General features: G+C 38.1%; 1 protein-coding gene across 1 annotated transcript in view; it reads right to left on the reverse strand.

The window, feature by feature from the left end:
• LOC129574140 (uncharacterized protein K02A2.6-like) overlaps positions 1 to 14,372 on the reverse strand; it is a 27,971-nt gene extending 13,599 nt beyond the window's left edge. Inside the window, exon 1 of the mRNA XM_055455632.1 lies at positions 12,191 to 14,372. Within this exon, the coding sequence (XP_055311607.1) occupies positions 12,191 to 14,372 (2,182 nt within the window). The remainder of the gene's footprint in view (positions 1 to 12,190) is intronic.
• Between the last annotated feature and the right edge of the window lie 10,362 nt (positions 14,373 to 24,734).

The raw sequence follows: 24,734 nt of genomic DNA on the forward strand, positions 1-24,734 counted from the left end.
CTTTGGGCCATCAAACCAGCCGGGTGTCTACACTCCCTACAGGGAGTGACACCACGGTCCATTTTGCCGATTTTCCCAGCCGTTTTCGAGATATTTTCATGTGTAGTTTAATGAGAAAGATATCCGCCATGACAGCATTTTGGCCCGCCATGTTGGTATTTTGGTTTATATTAACAGAACATTCTCTACTTTGATAGTCAACGTTTCTAAACGTAAACACAAATATGATCTGTCATAATCACATTCACCACCTCTAATGTGCTTCAGAGAGCTTCTGACAGCGCCATCCATCCGAAGCGTTTGAAATATAAAAGGCTTTTGCTGATTTTTTCTGCCGCATTTTCATTCGAGCTATCGCATTATGGTTTTTGGTTCTTTATTGAATCGAATGAGTGTCTGTCTGAGGTATATCTGAATACAATGAAACCACTTCCATGATTAATAAAACAAAAAAATTTGCTGTTCAAAAATTGGAATCGAAGGTGCCTCATATAAGGGAAAAAATTTATACAAATTTAGTTCATTGAAATGTTCAAATTTGATTGATTTTATTTTATTTAATTTATTTATTTCACCGTCTAATCACAGACTGAATAATATCATATAATTCATTTACATTTGATAATTTTACAAAAGTAATGAAACACCCCGAATCGGATCACCTAGCCACCAGCCCTATTGACTTCGGAGTGGCGCTCCGCGGTCACCAATTGTGTTCACTGCTTCTCATTATACATACAATTCTTCGAAAACATTGTTGTCTAAATTAAACACATTTGCACAAAATATTTGTCTTGATGCCGAATCTAAACACACTTTTCTTACTTTGTTAACACTTTGACGGTTCTTCACACTTTTTACCTATTTCTGTTCTTTGGGCCCATATGTACTTCATATGAATCTGTACTGTGATAAGAGATAACAAAATAGTGTCTGAGGCAAAGTTGTAATACTCGAGGTTTGCTATAATTTTGCTGCAACAAATATTGCTTATCTCTTAACAGTTCCGCGAAAAAACGCGAAAAACCGCGAAAATCGCGAAATTTTCCCACCTCATTTTTAGTGAAGCTGATAAGAAGCAAGAGACTTGCTTCTTCGGCAAAAATGTAGAGCAGGTCGAATACTACAACTTTGCCACGACACCAAGTCGTTATCTCTTATCAGTTACGCGAAAAAATGATAAGAAAAAATTCGCGGTTTCCGCGTAACTGATAAGAGTTGTGGCTCTAGTTGAGTACTATAATTTGCCAGAGACACCAAATCGCTATCTCTTATCAGTTACGCGAAAAAATGATAAGAAAACATTCGCGTTTTTCACGGTTTTCTGCGGTTTCTCGCGTATTCCGCGGAACTGATAAGAGATAACGAGATGGTGTCTATGGCAAAGTTGTACTTCTGGTCAAGTACTTCAACTATGCCACAAACAACAAGTCGTTATCTCTTATCAGTTACGCGAAAAGCCGCGAAAACCGTGAAAAACGCGAATGTTTTCTTATCATTTTTTCTTATCATTTTTTCGCGTAACTGATTAGAGATAACGTCTTCGTGTCGGTAGTAAAGTTGTATTACTCAAGCTGTTCTACAACTTTGCCATAGACACCATCTCGCTATCTCCTATCAGTTTCGCGGAATACGCGAGAAACCGCAGAAAACCGTGAAAAACGCGATTTTTTTATCATTTCTCGTAACTGATAAGAGATAACGACTTGGTGCCGTGGCAAAGTTGTAGAACTTGACCAGAGCTACAACTTTGCTATAGAAACTATCCCATTATTTCATATCAATTCCTTGAAAAATGAGAAACTATGAATTCGCATTTTTCACGTTTTCGCGGCTTTTCGCGTAACTGATAAGAGATAACGACTTGATGTCTACGGTGAAGTTGTAGAACATAAACTAGTCTACAACACTGCCACAAACACCAAGTCGATATCTCTTATCATAGTCCAGTTATAATATAAAATAGCCATGGGGCCCTGTGGTCCCCAAAGAACAACAGCGTAATATGTTTTTCGGAAGGTTGTATTTTACACGCGTACATTGTTTATGTGCTGACATATCGCAATGCGATGCCATACACTAGTCACAGTGGAAAAATGTTCACAGTTCAATCACAGTTTATTTCACGAGACACAATAAATAATACTAAACTTCATATGATTTGAACAGAGCAATGTTTATTTGCACGATTTAACAAAGTTTTTTTTTACTAGATAACCATAAAATAACGAAAAAACAATCAAATACACAATAAATATGCGGAGCTCCCACAAAAAAACAACTTGTCACTTGACAGTGCTGCCAAAAAAAAAATTTGATTGATTACTAGCATCTAGTAAAAAGTAAAATGAAAAACCGTCTTATTTTAAAAAATAAACAGTTTGAAAACTTTCCATCCAATAGTGAATAATAAATCAATCTGAACAGATTCAATGAAAAGCAGAGCATTGAAGCTGCTGCATATATATTTGCTGCTGGTGAGCAGATCTGTTCGACAGCAGCTATTGCTTGCGTGCATATTCGCTGTGAAGCACGTTCGTTCATGTATCGATTCTCGCGCACAATGTTTGTCTCTTTCATTCATACGGAACCAGACAGAGAAGCGTACAGAACACACGAGATACATCGTAAGCGACGCGCGCGTGCACACTCATAGCTGCCGTTCGTGCCTCGTGTGTTTTATATGCTTCTCTGTCTGGTTTCGTATGAATGAAAGAGACAAACATTGTGCGCGAGAATCGATACATGAACGAACGTGCTTCACAGCGAATATGCACGCAAGCAACAGCTGCTGTCGAACAGATCTGTTCACCAGCAGCAAATATATATGCAGCAGCTTCAATGCTCTGATGAAAAGTTCATGTGAACAGTTTTCGAAAAACAGGCCCCTGCCTGCGTGCTAACGTACAGGCGTGCTAACGTGCAGACGTACAGACCTACACGTTAGCACGCAGGCAGATCTGCACGCCTGCACGTCTGCACGTCTGCACGCCTGTACGTTAGCACGTTAGCACGCCTACACATCTGCACGTTAGCACGCAGGCAGATCTGCACGCCGGCAGGTCTGCACGCCTGCACGCCTACATGTTAGCACGTTTTGATCTTTTATTTGCGGGCGGGCGGGCAGTCGGCGAGTGCGTTAGTCTGGGCAGGCGGGCGGGCGAGGAGTGCGTTAGTCTGGGCGGGCAGGCGGTCGGCGAGTGCGTTATGCCCGCCCGTCCGCCCGGGGACTTATGACATTGAGCCAATCATCTCGCCTGAATTGGAAATAAAGAAAAGAACGTTAATATCCGACCATTTTTCAAGTATCGTTCCTTCATTGAAATTGTAATCAATGATGATAGATCGAGAGCACAAATTTCAAAAAAAATAGGTTGCGTTTTAATTCCTACATGATTCCATTGGACTTTTCATCAAATTTACAATTCCTTCGTTCTTCAGATTGTAATTTCGATTGGTGTTGCAGTTGAAAAAGAAACCTTTATTGCCAATCGCTCTTTCTAAATATTGGGTCAGCTCCTTTGCTGTTTTAAGCCGAAAAACGACTTCCTGCTTCCATCTATATTCAATCAACGTGTTTTCAATTTTCGTCGCGTAGTCGAAGGGATTCCTCGCAGAAAATAAAAACTAATTATTAATATTCCGTTTAATTCATTTCCCATGTGACCAAAGAGCACTTTATTTTTTGTTTTGAATTTGCAACCAACTACACCTTCGTTAGGACTGTTTCATTTCAAACACGCCACTGTGAAATACAAGAACGATCGAATAAAAGCGTTCGGCTCTTTGTATTGTAAAACTGACAGAACTGTGTTGTAGCACGTACTTTTTCATGTATGCACCCTCTCCACCTCCTCTTCTTCATGATAATTGCCGTAAATATACGCATTGCAATTAAATTGGAGAGAAACTAATCAGCTAGATTTGAATCACATCATTAAAAATGCGAAATCAAAATCTCGTCGTTTTTGCATTCGCACCACTTCACCTCACCTGTTATTGTTCCCATGCTTAGTTTAAATGCGCCATTTGAATGACATGATGGTGCTTTTATCCTTATGAAAAATCAAATCATGGGCAATCAGAAAGCTTACCGGTGACCGTAAAGACGACAAAATGATACATTGCAAACAATTAAAACTTTTTTGTCGAAACGAGGAATAAAGAATGTGGTGTTTAGCAAATGGCACAAAGTTTTCAGCATAAAAAATAAAATTGTTGCTGTTATGGTACTAAATACGAAATAATTTCTCGAGCGAATTGGTCTGATTTTTTTCCCTCTCCAATTTTTATTCGTTCAACGAGAAATTATGGTAATCATGGTAGAATATGTCGCGCTTTTCGTTTTCCAAAGTTTAATTATTTTCTTTTCGCTTTAGGAACCAAGGCGGTGCCTTTTCGTGCCAAATGAAAGGCAATTCCTTGAAAATTTTTGGTTCCGTTGTGTAAGACAATGGGAGCTTATGAGCTTATGAGCTTACTTCGATTCTTCTTCTATTTTTGTATCTTTCTCGTTTTTCGTGTCAAAACATAAAAGGAATATTATTGAAAATGAGCAGATGCCTGATGATAACACCATTGCCAATAAAATATGCTTATGATTACTTTCCATTTATTGATCCATTAAATACCATTGCAAAGATACGGCCGACAAGTCAATGTGCCACTGTCAAAATTTAACTACTGTCCAGTGAGCAGCACTTAATAAAACAATCTTATTGCATGTGTGTTTACTAAAACATGTGCCTTCACATAATTCCAATATATACACATACCCACTCACTCACTCTCTCTCTCTATGTATGTGTTCCCCTTGACTCACTTTCCAATTTCAATGGAAATGTAACAACAGACAGTGGCAGTGGTTGCAGCTTTATAATATCAAGAGAAGTAAGTGGCAAAGTTTATCAATTGCATTCGCTTTCATTTTGGTCAATGTGTAAGCTAAGGTTTTTGAACGAGCAACGATAAATTCCAACAAAGATCACCACACACACTAGTTTGCTCATCCACTAGACCATACCAATGGCCATTAACACGTGAGCATAAACCAGTACGCAGCATCACTGTTCGTCCTGTTCAAACGGCACTGGCACAGTATCTCATTCAACTCAATCAGATCGGTTTGGTTTGGTTTGGTTTGGGATGTAACAGCACATTTGCCATAGTTGCACATCCTTGTGTAAACACACTGTGAACGAGAGAGAAAGAGAAATGACTAATAACGGGCAACGGCTCCAGTTCTCTCTGTTATTTATGCACTCAGAGTAGAATCCTACGAAATTTTATTATGTTTGCCCATAATTTTATTATTTGGGTCGTTGGTGCTTGTAATAATAGTAATCACATCACATGCTATATTAACGATACAATTATGTTATATGTGCATATTGAACATTTTCGGTTTCGGTTATAAGGTCAATGCTAAATTGTTTGTTAGTGTACCAGAAATAGTATACAATGCTTACAATCATTTTGCCTGACGAGTCAAAAGAAAATTCGGTTCATAAATAGCGATGCGAGACATTAAAACGAAGAAATGTCCATAAATAAGCCACACGGCGATTTGGCTTCCACTTCATTTGTGTGAGCGGCGATTGTTTTTCATTTGCTGTTGTTGTTTGCACTCAGATTTTCTGAAGAATTCTGTGTTCGATACATCGACGGTACACGTGTGCTACTGGTCGCAACATGTATGCGTGTATGGCATCAGAAATAGCGGAATCATTTAATAAATGAAGCGGCGATAGCGAGAGCGCATATTCGCTAAACTATTCATTCATTCTCAATGCATCTCATTTCGAGCAACATTCGCACTAATTTATATTGTATTCACGAGAGTGCCATTCACTGAAAGATTCATTGGCATGCGTCTGTGACCATTTCAAAATGGGAACGATCCAACCGATGAAATTTTCGACTGTGTTTAAAACAGCATTCGTCCCATTGTGTCGTCTTCTGCATCATTGAATTTTATCAGGCCATTATATCCCATAGAACATGCACCACATAACGAGATATGTTCAGAGTTCACCAACCGTATAGTACTTGTATGGGATTGTAGACTTATTTTTGCGTAAAGAACTAATATGTGCCATCTCTAGTTTTTCAAATGAAGTTAATTTAGTTCTCTTTCTTTTCTCCACATTTATATGTTATTTCGTGGGGAATTCTTCTGAGCCTTCAATTCGGTTAGAAAATCTCTCCACACCAATAGATGTCATTGCTGAAATGTGTGTTTTGACTATTTCTGAATATCGTGTTCACCGTGTTCCAAGTATTTATTTGGAAAGATGGCCGACTCTCCAGATTGAATCAAATGCTGTTGTCTCTTTATTTGTAGTTTGTTTGCTGGTTCAATATTTTTGTATGCAATAAATGCAACGAAAAGGAAGAAACTGAGTGAGAGAAAGAGGGCATGGATCCCTACGAAGAAACTTTTGGTAATACGAAAATGCGATGAAATAAGAATAGTTTAAGACAGTTTTTGTGCCTCGAATGCTTTCGGATGCTTTCACCTGTCGAACACAACAATTTTCGGAACAGTGCACATGCATAGAGAGAGAGAGAGAGAAAGAGAGAGAGGAACACACACACAACCAAAGCGATTTGTGCTGTTTCACGAAAAATTCCATAATTCGAATTCTTGCAAGAATTACAACTTTTAGTTTTCGATAGAAGACACAGAGAACGGGCGTATAAGATTCAAAGCGAAAGCAATACACATAAATTCCGGTTGGTCGGTGAAAGGTTTTCGCGACACACCGATGGCCTTATACGGATTTTTTTAGAGCCAAGGAACATTTCCATGATGATGGAAATGAAAACGGAGGAAACGAAATGAAAAGGAAAGAAAAGACAGGAAGAAAATATTGAAAACAAACATGACAAGAAGAAAGCAAGAAAAAAACTATACACGTTCAACGCATTTTCCGTACTGAGGCGGTATATGTGCATTTTGACGGTATAAAAAGAAATGCCGTACATTTTGTCGAACAAATTTCTCTTTTTTTTCGTCCTTCGCAAAATACGACAAACCGATGAAGAAACGAGGCAGCTCACTGAAAACTTTAGAAGCGCTTCAGCGCTTAACAAATACATTTTACCTCAGTCATCCATCAGTATCAAAATAACGACATAATACATTTTATTAAATTTACACATCCACACACACACGCATAAACACATCACACGAACCTACATACACGTCACTATATCGTGCGATGATCTAAACACTGGGCTATAGATTATTTGGTTCGGATGTAAGGCAACGAAAACCCATTGAGATTTTATTTCTTGCCACACAATCACTTGTATTATATTTACCGTGAACACATCAATGGATGTGCGTGGATATGGCAATCGACATGCCTTTGCTCCGCTTCGGTTCGTTTCGTTCTTCCTTCTCTCCATTCTACATTCATCTCTCATATAAGGTTCAACGTCGTCGTCAGCATTGTTGTTTCTCTTCACCCATCCTCATTCTTGTTATTTACGTGATGTGCTCTCTTTGCTTCGAAATCGCTAATTTTTCTTTGTGTTTATTGCTTCGCCAGGATTCCGATCGTTGCGAATATAAAACTTCGACATTGCCTAAACAAAGTACTAACAAAAGCATCTAATATGCATGCGCGTGGGCGAGCGAATGAGTGACGACAGTACATGCCAATGAAAAAACACATTCATCGCAAAGAGATTTTCCTTTCGAATACTCGATTGTTTTAGTTGAATTCCCAAAGCTTTAAAACACATTCAAGTCTATTCCACATGTCACATGCCAGATTTGGAAACAAAAGAATGATTTCAACTCAGAGCGATTGATTTCGAAAACCATTTCGAAAGAGTTGTGTGCGCTTCAAGCGGCACCGAGAAGGGAAAGGATAGGACCCGAACGGATAGAGAAAAAAAATGAAGAAACTATTGACAACCTATCACGAGCAGATGAAATATTGTTTTAAACTATAATTTATAAGTGTACCTACAACTAATCGAACATGTGTTTGTTTTTTTTTTCGTTATTCTGACCGTCGACCGTTGAATCATTCTCCTCAATGTTCGACTCTTGGTTTTTTGTTTTTGTTTTTGTCTTTTCTCTCCGCCACCCCCTCCGATGGCCTGACACTTGAAGAGGCAAAAATGGAACAAGTAAAATGAAAATCAAATTACTTCCATAAAAGCGTTTTTGATTTGTATCCGTTGGACAGAGTATAAGCGAGTCGGACAATGCTATTAATAGTGAAATAACTATAGTTATTTAGTTGTTGTTGTGTGTGTGTTTTTGATGTAAAGTTTTTTTTTAATGATCCTTGCATATTGTACACATTAATTTGACATTGTCACAAACACACTTGGCGTCCGCCAATCTCGAAGCCGCTGCCACCATCAAAAAACAAATGAAATCACAGCTCAATAATTGTGAAATGTGATACTGTATCCGTGGTGGAGCAGGAGAGAGTTTAAAATTTCTCAATTTATGTGTGTGGTGGATGTATGTGCACGCTTTTTAATTGAATCTAGGATAAACTGGCTGCATCCGAAACATTCCGTTCGATTGAATTTTCGGTGTATTTTAATTGTTTTTTAAGCTACTAGCACAGCACTGTACAACCTATCGAAATTTGTTACCCAGAATATAAACCTTCATAAAGTTTGGTAAACTGTGTACATGGCTTTGGCATCGATTCATTTTCAGTCTCCAATTTTGGACTAGAGCGATTGAAATTCACTCTGTTTATGCAGAAAAAAAACACAATTTTTTCACAGCGACATAACAAACAAACTTGTTAACTTATTTCATGCTAAGTGACTATATGTGTGTTTTGAAATAATTAACAATTATGCGTAATTAATAATTTCGGGATTAAAATTGGATAAAATTTAGGTTTTGTATTTGGAACGCAAATGTTATTCACGAATATACTAGAAAATATCCGAAGCAATGCGATGGACAAGAGTCGACGAAATTCATACATTCATAAATGTATACACAACTGTTTGTACGGACTAGATTTCGATAAATGTACGCTTTATCGAACTTTGCGCCAATTGGCCACCACCGAAACAAAACACACCAGTAATGAATGGCAATCATTCGATTTTTCCCAACGCAATATTTTGCAAGGAAATCCGTACTAGAATTCATTGTCATATTTTATATCACATTCAACTTTTAAAGCGGGCCATTCAATCAATAATCCATTTTGCTTCGATCGAAATGCAATTCGGCGCAAGCAATATCAGCTTTTCACTACGCTCCATCAATCTGCCGTCTCTGTCTAATCAACAAACTTTTTTGAGTATTCCAATCCAATATAGTCTTCAATCAATCGAATTCAGCTTGGATACATGAACAATCACAGAAAAACCATGCTTGTTCACCAGTGTGAATTGTGCACACAAATCACGAGATCGATCTGTCAGAAAAAGAGCATAAAAATTTGGCAATCTGTGTCATTGTGTGATGGCAATGGCACGAAATCCATCGTTTATATCGCTTAAAATAATGAACAATAACAACAACAAACACAACAAAAAGACCAACAAAAAAAAATTGGGCGCTCCAATTGCAAATTGAATTTTCATTTCACCTGAACAATGTATATATTAATTTTGTTCGTAATTGTTTGCTCGAGGTATTTTTGGCTTGAAAAATCCCCGGTCGCACGGAAAACATGCACCACCGAAATTCAATAATATTTACCGAGCATGTACATTGTACATCGTTTTCAATTCCAATGCATTTCTTTATCTCTTCGATGATCGGTTCCATCGTTTGATAGTCCAATGGAGAGGAGGCGGGAGCTGGGAGCAGCGACACAATCGAAAACGAATCTCACGTTCATTGGAAACGAGCTTTGGGTTTTTGGCTCTTCAGTTTCCTCTGGTTTCCTCGTTCTGATGCCTCAATGAGTAAGAACAAAAAAAAACTATCCTTGTAACGGCCTGATACAAACAAATTGACGTTCATCTCGAAAATTATTGACGAATAAAAAATGCTCTTCACATTCATAAATTTTCGCATCATTTGTGCCAAAGGTTTTTCCACTGGAAAAACACTACGGAAAATTGCAGAGTATGAATAAATTTTTGTTCGCTTCAAATTGAATTTGTATAGTTTCTACGTGCAGAAAGAATGCAAATGGATAGCATAGAAAAAAGCATATGCAGCAAATGGAACAGATTGAAAAGCGGAAGCATTTTAAAATTTGGATATGGAACATAAACAATTACATGCAAATTTTTGGAAATTCAAATTTTCAGCTATGGTCGAAATTAACATGCAACGGTGATCTCTTCTCGTTTTTCGAGATAGAGTGTGTGTGCGTGGGTAAGAGAAGAGAAAATGAGAGCAAGATAGAGACCCGTGTGGAAAATTTTTGACTGACTAGTCCAAGGGGGAAAGTACTAGATTTGTATAATTCAAATAATGCAATCTAGTACAAAAATAATCCCAAATAATCCTTCGGAATTGTCAATAATGCTCAATAATGCTATTCATAATATCAATAAATAATAGCGAACTATGGTCAAGTAATTGATGCTTGCATGCATTTGAATGCCTTGAAAACAAAATGGGTCGATAGTCATACAGCGATAATTTGTGACTACGAAATTGGTTAACTTTTTAATTCTATGGGCGCTGCCATATTGAAAATTTACGTGCGATATGGTGCACGCACTCAATAGTTCCACTTATTTTAATAAGGAATCTCTAAGGGTGGCGCTACCACATCGTCATTGACATCGAGTCAAATATTGTCAAATATAATAACATTGTTTATATAGGTTTTTATCGCAGTACGTCGATAGTAGATATGAATTGGTGAGACCTAGAAGAACACAAGTTTGTCAAACGTCGTAGCAATAAAGAGAAGTATATTTCACTGAGACTAACAATGGTTGAAAGAATGTATGTTCATTTTTGGCGGGTCGTCCCGGTTTTTCACGGTTTCCGCGTAACTGATAAGAGATAACAACTAGTTTTTCTCGGAAAAGTTGTAGTACTCAAGATCCTCTATGACACTGCTGAAGACAGTTATCTCTTATCGATTGGGCGCAAATCAAACACATCGGCCTATGGCATGTTTCTTAGCACTACATGGAATATAGGCTATTGCATTTGTTTTTTTTTTCTCGAGAAAATTTTAAGACTCTTTAGGCCACTTTTTTGGACCGAAAATTAATTCTTTTTTCTATCCAAAGTTGTAATTTGAAATGAAGCAATTACGCCTAATTACAAAATTGAAATAAAATCATGTACACGTAATTTTCTTTTGAGATAACTCAGAAAAAAAGTTTCACATTATTTTAATTCCCAATGTGAAATAATGTACAATCGACGTTCACATTATCGTACCCAAATGATTACGAAAATATTAATAAGAGATTATAATATAATATATAGATCAATATAGAATTATAATTTTATTCAATTGATTGATTTATTATTATTAATAATATCAATATTATTAATAATTTTTTTATTGGTACTTGAACTTTCATTTTTCCCTTCTTGACTGAATTACGTAAATTAACAATTTCCACCATGACATCGTCGATTTTAACATCTTTAGAAAAAATAGAGTGTAGTAACGCAGTGAATGAGTGAACAGTATGAGTGCTGGTAAACGACTGATTTATTGTACGATTCTTAATACTAATGAACAATAGCTGTCAGTGTCAGTGATGACAGATACTTATGCTACATCTCCCTTTTTCTAACTGTGTCCTTTGCCTCCCTTTTTTCCAAAAATATATGTATATGTTATTTATTTTCATTTACTAAATGTATTCTTAATCTCAATTCAAAGAAGGCAGGAAACAATATTCAAGAGAAATAATCTAAGCTAAATGAAAAAAAAATTGAATGAAAATTTTACTTCAAAAAACAAGATTTCAATAAATAACACCAATTAATAAGTTCGGCCACTCCGTGTGCATTTTCGATGAACGTGGGCTATCGGTGTTTGATTTGTTTTGTCTTGGTTCGTGTTTTCATTAAATATTCGAATGTGCCGTGTGTTCCGACGATAGTCTCGACCGTTAGATCGAACAACATATGACCGTGGTGTATCGTGTTTATCAACAACGTTCCCGTGTTGCCATTTGTCGTTGTTTCTGAATAAAACGCTTTGTTCATTTTTTAAGTCGAGGTTTCTCGGCTTGGCACATTTGTCGTAATATGATTTACAGATCTTTTGCTTTGCTTGTTGTTGTTTTTCGACGTCAATGCATAATTCGGGTCGAAATTTATCGATGTGCATTGGCAATTCAGTTCTCAAATTTCGATTTTGAATTAGCTGAGCTGGCGAATATGACATGTTTTTGGTTGGTGTGGTGCGGTATGCGAGCAATGCTCTGAGAATATCTTCTTCATTCTCTGACTTCCTTAAAATATTTTTACAAATACCGACCGCTTTTTCAGCCATTCCGTTTGACTGTGGGAAATTAGGGCTGCTTGTAATGATTTCAATATCATGCTTTTTTGCGAATTGTTTGGTTTCATAAGAACCCATTGGCATATTATCTGCAATTATTATATGTGGGTAACCAAATGTAGCGAATAGCCTTAATAATTCTGTATTTACATGATGAGCAGTTTTGCCTTTCAATTTAACTAATTCTATCCACTTCGAATAGAAGTCAACTACGACAAGAAAACTCTTTGATTTAAAATCTAAAATGTCGCATGCAATTTTCTTGAACGGTTCATTCGGAATGTCATGTGGCAAGAGCGGCTCTTTTTGAATTTTCGGCGCATTCTCTTGACAAATAATGCAATTTGAAACTGTTTGCTCTATTTCATTGGAAATGTTTGGCCAGAATACTGAATTTTGGGCACGTTTGAGCGTTTTGTTTATGCCGAAGTGCGGCTTATGCAATTGGTGCAAAATTTCTTTTCTCATGGATTTTGGAATGATTATTCGTTGTTTATAGAACAGGATTTCGTCTTCGAGCAATATGTCGGACCTGAGTCTATAGAAATATCTCGTGGATGGATCGCATTTGTCTTTATTATTTGGCCATCCGAATTTGCAATATTCCTTGATTTGCTTTAAAATTTCATCATTGTTCGTCTCTTGCTGTAATTCGATTTTACGCGCGTCTGTCACGTTAATCGACAAGATCGACTCAGTAATTGATTGATCTTCCGAAACCTTTTCACTTTTGCTCATGTATCTCGATAGATAATCCGCTAAAACTATCGTTTTGCCAGGTGCATGTTCAAGAATTATGTCATAATTGAGTAATTTAAGTCTCATTCTCTGTAGTTTTGCTGACGCTATTTTGTGTATTTCTTTATTCATGATTCCAAGAAGAGGCTTGTGGTCGTTGACAATTCGCACTGTTCTGCCGTAAGTGTAGAAATGAAACTTTTGGCAGGCGAAAATAATTGACAACATTTCTTTTTCAATTTGAGAGTAATTTCTTTCAGAAGCGGTTAGGCTGCGTGACGCAAACGAAATTGGTTTGCCATCTTGAATCAAACCACATCCTAAGCCACCCTGTGACGCATCACATTGAATAATTAACTCTTTTGAAATGTCGAAAGGCACGAGAATTTCCGAATTAAGAATGCATTTTTTGATCTCATCGAACACTTTGTCATGTAACTCTGTCCAAAGGAAAAGAACATTTTTCTTTATCAATTCACGCAACGGAGCCGTTCGATCTGACAAATTAGGTATGAACGGAGTCATGAAATTCACAACTCCAAGAAATGTTTGTAAATCATTTTTGTTCTTTGGTCGTGTCATTTCAGCAATAGCTAAAAGACGTTCTGGATCAGGCTTGATTTGATTATATGAAAAAATGTGACCTAAATATTTCACTTCTTCTAATGCAATTTGTGCTTTGTTTATGTTGAAGCGTACATTTTTTTCTCTTGCGCGGTCCAAAACCTTTTTCAATACTTCATCGTGCTCTTTTCGTGTGCGACCCACTATTAAAATATCATCAAAATAAATCATTACATTTTCAATGTCTCCAAAGTTCTCAAAATTCAATTGTTGAAACACGCCAGGAGCGGTTTTTATCCCAAATGGCAATCTTAAGAATCTGTAATTTCCATAGGGAGTTGCGAAAGTGCAAAGTTTTTTCGATTCTTCATCTAATTTAACGTGCCAGTAACCATCTTTCAGGTCTAATACTGTGAAATATTTCATGCCATTTAATTGTGATGACACATCTTCAAAAGTTGGAATAAATGCGTGTTCATCGAAAATACTTTTATTTAATTCACCTGGATCGATGCATAATCGCAGTGATTTTTCAGCGTCTTTTTTCTCAACGGTGACTAAATGATTCACCCATTCACAATAACCGGTAGCCTTTTCGATTATTTTATTCGCAACTAATTCATCTAATTTCATTTTTAATCTGTGTCTAATTGCCAATGGTACTCTACGCGGTGCGTGAGCGATTGGTGTTGCATTTTTGTCAACGCTGATTTTGTATTCGCTATTGAAACATCCGAGGCCTTTAAACAAATCAGGATAACTTTTCAACACAGACTCTTTGTCAAGGCTAACTTGATCTAGTCATAATTTTTTAGTTTGATACGCGGTATTTGTGAATGTGCGCGATTCAACTGTTGGCGAGACTAAACCAAACTGAATGGATGATTTCAAACCGAGAATAGGCATTATGTCAATATCAACAACAGCTGTTTTCATATCACATGACTTTTTGTTAAATTTGCCAAGCAGAGAACACATACCGACTGGTTTCAATTTTTCCCCGCTGAAGGCTCGTAATTTGACATTCGTTCGATGCAATTCGATCTCCGTTCTCAACTGAAGGAACACACTCAGTGGAATCACATTGACTTGGGCACCGGTGTCAATTTTAAATGCAACCAATTGTCCTCCAATCCATATCTTCTCAATCCACGGATAGCTCACTTCATCATCCTGTTCGCAGCGCCATGTAGTAACGCAGTGAATGAGTGAACAGTATGAGTGCTGATAAACGACTGATTTATTGTACGATTCTTAATACTAATGAACAATAGCTGTCAGTGTCAGTGATGACAGATACTTATGCTACATAGAGTCCGAATCGAACATACTTGATATTAATTCTAATAATTTTCATAAAATAAAGAAATGTATGCTTCGATTGAAACTACATTCCATGTAGTGCTTCGATGAATAATTTGATGGGAACATCAAATTAATTTAAACACTCAATTTTATTAACTTATTAATTTATAACATAAAGAACGCAGAGAGGAGCGTAGCGACGATCTACGGTCTCGTTTTATCATCCTTCGCGTTTTCTGCGAAACTCATAGGAGATGAGTGGGAACTGTCTGAAGCAAAGTTGCGGAAGACCTCGAGCACTATAAATTTGCTGAAGACGCCGATTATCTATCTTTTATTAGTTCAGTGAAAAGCACGAATTTTGTTGTACAATTGCGATTTTTTGCGTGTTTCGCTGAACTGATAAGAGATAACGACTTGGCGTCTTATACAAATCTAGTACTTTCCTCCTTGGACTAGTCAGTCGATTAATTTGGGACATTTTAACTGACTAAAAGTGATTGTCTCGAACAAAATGTGTTTCAACCATATGTTTGACAGCTACGCTGACAGTTGTGTTTTTTTTCGTCTCTCGTATTTGTTTACATTATTTTATTGTTTTTAAATAGTTATTCACATTGTTTTGTCACAAATTTTATATCATTCTATTCGTGAGGACTTGCTGTATCCTAATAATATAAAGTTCATCCTGTCAACATCAATTTCGTCGATTTTTCTCTGTGATAATTTGTGCACATTTTTGGTTACGTCGCTCTCGTTATTCACGTCGTTTTCCTGTGTTATTGTTGTTGGTTTTCATAACCATAAAATGGCCCAATGTGCGTTGTGTGTGAAACCGGTAGCCAGTGACAACAGCATTTCATGCTATGGCTTATGTGGCAATTCATTTCATTTCGCCTGTCTGAATAAAGACGATGCCACCACCACGTACAATAAAACATTGATGAACTATTTGGCGAAGATTACTGGTTTACAGTGGTATTGTGTCAGTTGCCAGCCACACACATTGGGTGGCATAATTAACAATTTTACCGAGTGTTCAAGTTTTATTGCGGACCTCAAACGCTCGCTAGTGCCTCTCATTGACAAAGTGTTGTCCGCTGACTTACCGCAAAAAAGTGCAAGCAACCAAAATGAGCAAAATACCAGTGCTGCCGAAACGATTGAAATCGACGCAAATACATTGATGCATTTGGTTGGCAATGCCAATGACACCGTGCACACTGAAAATGTTGTGATCAACGATAAGTCAGCGGAACCGATGGACGAGGACGAAAGTAATGATGACGTTGACACTACAATCGTCCCATCTGTCGAATCGGGTCATGCTTCATCGAGTGTTTATGTGGACACTCCACGCCCGAATCAAAAGCACGGTAAGCGTAGAATTGGTTGTCTCATTTGCGCAATTTGGTTCAGGCTCCGGCTCGTAAACCGATTATGAAAAATGCCTCACGCACTCAAGCCAGCAATTTATACGCCAAAGCGGTACCGTTACCACAGGTCAGCAATTTACATAAGAAAATTGTTCCGTCAGTTCCACTGCCATCAAATCTGACGAAGAGCGTTCACATCTCACGCTTCTCTAATGACACCACCTGTGATGATATTTTGAACCATTTGCGCTCAATTGACTCCACATCAAATATTGTCAATGAGATTCGATGCAAAAGATTGACACGTGGTGACCGGCCCATTTCAAGCTACAAATTCATCTCGTTCAAATTGACTTTTCCACGTCAATACTTTGAACGTATTGTTAACCCGTCGATATGGCCGAAATCAGTTACTGCCTGTGAATTCATTGACAGAAAAAATCCTCCGTTGCCCTTCACTGAACCTCGCGTTAATGCAAATTGGCAGTCAAAAAACGGGGAGCATCGGCATGACAACGAGAACAGAGCCAGAATACATTCGCAGCAAATGTACGCCTATACACAGGCATCGACGACACCGAGTGTGAGCAACCTTCGGTTCAATCCGTTTGCTCAGCGCCCAAATCACTACCGCGCAGCAAACTCCGGGCAACAGCAAAACCATTTCGTCCATCGCGTGGGCAACAGACGATTCCGTTAAATCCCAAGCTGCGCACACCCGACGCGACACGCATCAGTGTCTATTATCAAAACATTCGCAGCTTGGGTAACAAACAGGATGAATTTTTTCATAAATGTGCTGCTTTCGGTTTTGACATAGTCATCTTGACTGAAACTTGGCTCAAACATAGCCACCGTAATGCCGAATTCTTCAATAGCACATACGACGTCTACCGCAAAGACAGATTATTTAGACGAGGTGGAGGTGTTCTCATTGCGCTCAACAATGAAATCTTCTCTACTGAAGAAATAAAATTTGACAACGTGGACATTGAGCACGTATGCATTAAAGCGAGCTTACCAACACACAACATCTTCATCTACAATGCATACGTTCCACCGAACTCATCCAATGAAATATACACTTTGCATCGTTCAGCCATTGAATCACTCACGACAAATGCCGATGATGTTGTAATAGTTGTTGGCGATTTTAACTTGACAAACGTTGAGTGAATAAATGACGATGAGTAAAGTAATGTGCTTGTTCCCTCAAACTTCCACTCCCAATGTGCTGCTGATTTCATTACCGGCCTGATGGGCCTGGGCCTCCAGCAAATAAATTCAATAAAGAATCGGAACCTCAAATTGTTGGACCTATTTTTCACAAACGACCATGCCAACACAACAATTTCCGATGCTACTAAACTGTCACTGACGGAAAAAATCGACCATTACCACCCTCCTCTGTTGATTGAATTTGAATGGCATGCGATTAACAGTGGTTCCGAAAACCAGAATAATACGCATTTCAACTTCAAACGGGCTGATTATCAGCGCATGAATGAATATTCTGCTGCCGTCGACTTTGATGACTTATTCGCAAATAAATCACTTGCGGAGAAGGTGTCATCTCTTCATGGCGTGTTAGCAGAAGCCATTCAATGTACGGTTCCAACGTATGTCCGCAAAAATAACCAAAAATGCCCATGGAAAAACAAAGAACTTCGGCATCTCAAGAACTTGAGGAAAAAAGCGTGGGATTACTGGAGGCTGACCAATGATAAGCAGCCATTTGAAGAATTGCACGAGGAATTCAGTGCCAAAAACACGGAACCTTACAATCAGTACGTCGACAAAATGAAATCAAACTTGAAACTTGAAAAGTGATCCTTCTTCGTTTTGGCAATATGTAAACTCTAAAAAGAGCACTGATAACATACCAAAAACCATGAGATTCGGCGACACTAAGACATCCAGCGAAACAGAGCAAGCAAATCTATTTGCGGACTTCTTCGGGAGCAATTACTCCACATCAACGACAACAAATAATCAACCGTCACCTCAGTCCGTGAACACCTCTTGTTTCCAGCTTGACCTTGACTTTGTCATGACTGAAATGACGAAGGTCAATACAAAGAAAGGTGTTGGACCCGACGGTGTTCATCCTTTGATTTTGAAGGAGTGTGCTCTGACGCTTGCTAGTCCGTTGACTAAGATCTTCAATGAGTCGCTTTCATCTGGCATTTTTCCCGACGAATGGAAACGATCGAGTGTATCAGCCATATTCAAAAAGGGCGCCAGATCGGACATTGAAAACTACAGGTGCATAGCAAAATTACCAACAATCGCTAAATTCTTCGAGCACCTCGTCAACGTAAATTTGCTTGAAACTGTTCGTGATCGCATCTCGCCTAACCAACATGGCTTTATGAAAGGACGATCTATAGCATCAAACCTAACCGAGTTTGTGTACTACGCCCAGAGTGGCTTAAACACTGGAGCTCAAGTTGATGTCCTGTACACGGACTTTACGAAAGCCTTTGATCGAGTTGATCACAGCATATTGATCCAGAAGTTGGAAACATTCAATCTACCTCAAAACATGCTGGCATGGCTTAAGTCGTACCTGGAAAATCGTACCCAATTTGTCAAACATGGAGCAAGTGAGTCGGTCCACTTTACAGCGTCGTCGGGTGTCCCGCAGGGGAGCCACCTCGGACCAACACTGTTCCTGCTGTTCATCAACGACATCGTGGATCAAATGCCCCCAGACATCATGATATTACTGTTTGCCGACGATATCAAAATTGCCAAAATCATCAAATCTCAGCAAGATTCGGAGATATTGCAACAAGCCATCGACAAACTTAAACATTGGTGTGACGTGAATCGGCTGCACCTTAACCTCAAAAAATGTGCAGTACTATCTATCTACAAGAAACGTCAGCATTTGGATACAAACTACACCTATGGCGACTATACCTTTGACAAAGTGACTGAACACAAGGACTTGGGTGTTCTAATTGACAGAAAACTATCATTTGCCAAACATATTGACATGGTCACTTCAAAGGCAACGGCTGCACTTGGCTTTGTCAAACGCTTCTGCCACGATATCACTGACGTTACCACACTAAAGTCGCTTTATTTTGCATTGGTTCAATCTCACCTCGATTACTGCGCCATGGTATGGCTTCCATTCCACAAAATCCACAGCGACAAAATTGAATCCGTGCAACGCCAATTCACTATGTACGCTCGTCGTGAATACCCATCCGTACATAACCAATACTCAATCACACCGTACGAGCAGCGATTGTCAGAGTTAAACATGATTAGTCTTCGCCGTTTTTCTACGACATCATCAACGGTAACGCTAACTGTCCAACGGTTAGTGACAAAGTCTCATTTAATCATGGGCGTTCATTGAGACACAGCGAACAATTCAAGGTCAATGACAAGCACATGAAGTTGGTGCGTGAAGCTCCAATTCCTCAAATGTGCAAAATGGCGAACATGGTGCTGGAACTTTTCACAGCAGCGACCTCCAAGAAAAATTTTGCATCATCGGTTCGCAAAATGACGGACACCACTTTTGGATCGCTATGCAAACTCAAATGACTACCTGGCCACCCAGTCAATTTTTCATCCAGATAACCTCATTTTTTGTATATGTTCTCCACGAGAACACCTTGATACTGCCCACATTAATGATGAAATTGCGATTTTCATGTTGCCAACAAACGCGATCTATGATCCAAAGCGGACGAATTCATCAAGGACAAAGCATACTGCCCGGGTGCCATTTGGGTTGCTTCTGATTGCAACAAACATGAGCGGGGCTGTCCCAGGTTCCAACCACCCACGTGGAATTCAACTCATCTCACACGGACCACACAGCATAATCAATATTTAAAGACTGACGAATTTTTCCATACATTCTTTTATGTGTATTGAAAAGATGATACTTATCTGTGATGTTTACATTATTTATTGTAAATTTTTTATTTTGATTTTGTGCTTTTTTTGTAGCCACGAAGTTGGCGAGTTAATATTCTTATCTTTCAAGTCAATTTTGAGTCAATTTTGAATTATTTACCATTTAGCATCAAATTGTCTAGTTACGTTTCAAATCATGGTCCATGTCAACTCAATGCACTCTGCAATCAACATGGATCTGCCTAAACCGACGTAAAACTTCTCATCAATTTATCTATCGGATAAATTAAGTGACGACTTTTGCAGTCTCAAAGTCTAAATTTAACGCGTAACAGTTAACGCTTCACATAGCCTTTGTCCCTTTGGAAACGTTTACCAAAGGTTATCCTGGACCGTTTACTATAGACTAATATCAAGCAATTCCATCTTGGTTGTATGACTGTTTTCGTTTTCATGTTCCTACTATTGTGAATACCGCATGATGTACGAAAAGAGCCAGGTTTTTAACGAGGCGAGAACTGATAGTTATCGAAACCTATTGCTACTAATTGTTTATTATTTTAAATATGTAACAGTCTTGTACTCTTTTGCGGCCAAACCTCAATCAGAACCCACATTATATTCAGCCATAGCTTGGCGGTGTTTAATAAAATAAAAAACTAAAATAAAAAAATAAGCAACTGCAGTTAACTTTAATCACAAATCACTCTTAGTCAAATGTCCCAGAAAGAATAACTAAACGTGATTGTCTCGATACAAAACGCATGATTTCAATCAACTTAGCCAGTTTTAGTTGTGTATCACTACATACAGTTACATACAACTGAGTGACTGTTAGTCATTTTATTTGCACACGGGGAGAGACCAGCCAAAGGAAAATGAGATAGAAAACAAAATTTGCATTATGCTCGACTGTTTGCTTAGCCATTGTACTTGAGTTGAATCATCATAGGAATGGGGTTAAGTTATAATGTAATCTCCACTTAAAATTAGCATCGCTCGACAACACCAGTTATCACAATTTGTCGAGGGTGGGCGTGCGCTCGTGCCGAGTGTCCGCTTCTCAACCAACACACCTCAAGAGGTCTTGAATCAAATCGAATTGATTGGATGAGACGACGCGCACAATTCAAATCTTGTATTTTCCATCTCTTTGATATACAATGCACTAACAAACAAAAACAAAAAATAAATGAAAAGAATTACATTCGCAATCCCAAACTTTTCCGTACCATTGTCCGTACGTTTGGTTTTTTTCTTAATATTCTTGAAAAATCGGTCACTTTAGTCAAAACTTCGACAATTTTATATGGGAGGTACCCGTAAATCGATTCCGGGTTTTTGCAAAAAAATGAAGTTTCAGAAAATTTGAAGCCAATAGGATTCGATTTACGGGTACCTCCCATACAAAATTATCATTTTTTTTTGGTTTTTCTTAGGGTAAGTACCCTAGGGTAAAACCGAAAATGGCTCATCTTCGAACTTAAACTAAGTTTTTCGAATACAAAACTTTTGGCATTTCCATATTTTGATTATCTCAATTATTTTTTGAGTTATCGTGTTAACAAACACCAAGGACAACGACGACAACGACGACGGCACATGAGCGAAAAAGTGTCCTAAAAAGTGGTTTTCTACGCGTTTCATGAGTATTTATGATGATCTAAACCAATTTTGCGAAAAAAAAGTTTTTGGGACCAATTTCTATACTTTCCCTTGACACGGTGTGTACGGAAATGTAAAACAATAAGTGACGACAGGATCCACTGAAAAATGGGACCACGATTGAAATGCGGCACAAGATACGAAAGTGAATAATAAAATAAACGAATTGAAAATTCGTTAACAAACAAATCATTCGCTCTGTGTCTCTTTTATACGTATGCATTATAATTCCATTGGAGTAGCTTTTCAACAATCATCGCAAAATCTATTTGCCGCTTGTGCTATTTCCATCCAAAATGAATGATTCCGTAATCGGGGAACCGGTGAAAATTAATAACACATAATTCGGTTCCCGGAACTTGGCATTCATTTGAGCGTTGCAATGTCATAACAATTCTAAAGATGAACCATTATCGACAAGTCTAATGGCAGCAAGGCACCAATGTGGGGGACCCCGTAATGGTATTTGGGTAATGCTTAAACTTTCACAAAGAACAACAACCGTACTTTTCGAATTGTCGACCAAGCATTTAATGCATTTCAAGAGACTGTGCGATTATTAGTATGCAAACTCGTGCTTTTGTGTCGACGAGGATGCCTCGCGGACAATGGTACCGAATGAAAAAGGAGAGCCGAACAAAAATGGAAAAAGATTATCGAAAAACTTCATAAGACAATTCTATTAAAAAGCAATTTAAAGCCAATTAAAATGTTTCCGTATTGAACAGGTGACAATTCGTCTGACATGAATTTTGATGGATAAATTTCGATGTTATACACACAAAAGACAACGTTTCAATACTGGTCGTTTCCGTTGCCGTCGCCGCCATCATCGTCCACACGCATTTATTGCGTGAGCCGAATGAGAAGAGCTGAATCGAGCAATGAACGGATTTGAATAAAATGAATATACTGCTAAAGTAGAGGAGGTGCATGGTTTTAAAGCCGATGGCATGCGGTGTTGTTGGGGCCAAAAAGCGCCCCTTTTGTATCGACGACAAAAAGCGAGTACAATGTGGGGAATGTCGCAAACGATGTATCGTTATTGGTACTCACAATTGATGATGATGATGATGGCAATGACAACGATGTCACGGTTTTTTTTCCACATCATGCGTTGTCAACGGATTACTTCGAGTCTCGATAAATTTGGTGGGCACAACGCTGTTTGGTGAACGTTCGCCTCTTTTTTCCTCTCCAAAGAAGTCTGTTTGAAATCAAATTATGTTCAAATTTGCCTACAAATGGTACAGGCAATATTCGTTACAACACACTGTTTATTTTCAGCACTTTATTTTTCTTCGACGGTGTGAATATTTGTACTGAAGCCGTCATATATGCATTTTGGTATAGGCCTTGAATTTAATCAAAGATGTACACAATTTTGCTCATGTTTGTTTCGTTATTATTATTACATCAAAGGTGCGCCAAATGACACAAATCAATGTTATGCTGCTTGTCTAGTCAAGATAAAAACGATGACTTGTGACGGATACGATGTATTTGTCATCGGAAAGAAGCGTTCGCTTTATGCAAATCGGCCAGTGAATCGCAATTGGTTCGGCATCAATTTGGATCGTACAAAAACAGATATGTGCTTCCACTGTCTCTAGGTACACCTGAAACTGTAAAAAATGCATGGTACTAGCACACATAGACATATAGCATACAGTGAGAGAGAGAGAGAGAGAGAGAGAGAGAGAGAAATACGCACACTCGAACATTCGCTCAAATCTTTGCATTTTGAATTTCTGCTTTGATTTTCTGTTTATTCATCAGAGCCATGGATTGCGATCAAATGCTCTGCTGTGCCGGTCTAAGTCGATTTAAAAGCATACGTAATCGCTTTGAATTTCGACTTTAAACCAATTTCCAATTTTACATATATGTATTTATCTGTATTATGCTTCATCATTTATTTACATTTATGTCGTTGTATTCTGTTTTTCAATTTTCGATTTTCGATTTTCGTATCGTTTGGTTTTTCGGCTAAAATTTAGAACTCACAAATACGACACAGACTGTGGAAATCTACATCCAATCAATATGTCAAAAAATTCATCTCCTATATATATATATATATATATATAAATATGTGTGTGTGTGTTTTTTTTCTCCTTCGTTCTGTATTTGCCACCCCGTTGTACAAACAGATGCCATACGTGCATTTGATTATTTAGCACACCGAAAATATTTTGCCAAGGCAAAAAAACACCATATTTGCAATATTGCATCTTACTTGGATGATGCTGTTGGCTTATTCTGCAGCACAAAACGTATGGTATGGCATGGCATGGAGATGAATCGCTATTTGTGTACGTATAATGATTTATTGGCATCTGATTCAAGAAAGAAAACATAAACACAACATCAATGTCGACATCAACATCAACATCAGCATCAGCAGATCTCAACCAGATATTTGTGCCAATTTTTGGTATTGCATTCGCTTCATCCAAATCTCGTTTATTACAAAACGAAAACAGGATTATGAACTCGAACTCTTTACATTCAGTCAGTCTTTGATTACTGCTGCCATGGTGCCATGGCTCATGTCGATCAATATCGGTACGCGAATGCATTTCGTTTTCTTCTTACCAACTCGGAATTTGCCACGTCAAAATAATAACGCCCAACATGAAATTTGTTTACTACAATTGGCAATGCACATCACGATGTCTGATATGCATGTGCACTGTGCAGTTTGTCGGTGACACATCGTCTGAACCGCACAGTTCAAACTGTTTACCCGTGTGCTCACAACAGT

Source organism: Sitodiplosis mosellana, unplaced genomic scaffold (genome assembly GCF_009176505.1).
Source record: "Sitodiplosis mosellana isolate CC-2019 unplaced genomic scaffold, AAFC_SMos_1.0 Smas_scaffold_6150, whole genome shotgun sequence".
Taxonomy (NCBI): Eukaryota; Metazoa; Arthropoda; class Insecta; order Diptera; family Cecidomyiidae; genus Sitodiplosis; species Sitodiplosis mosellana.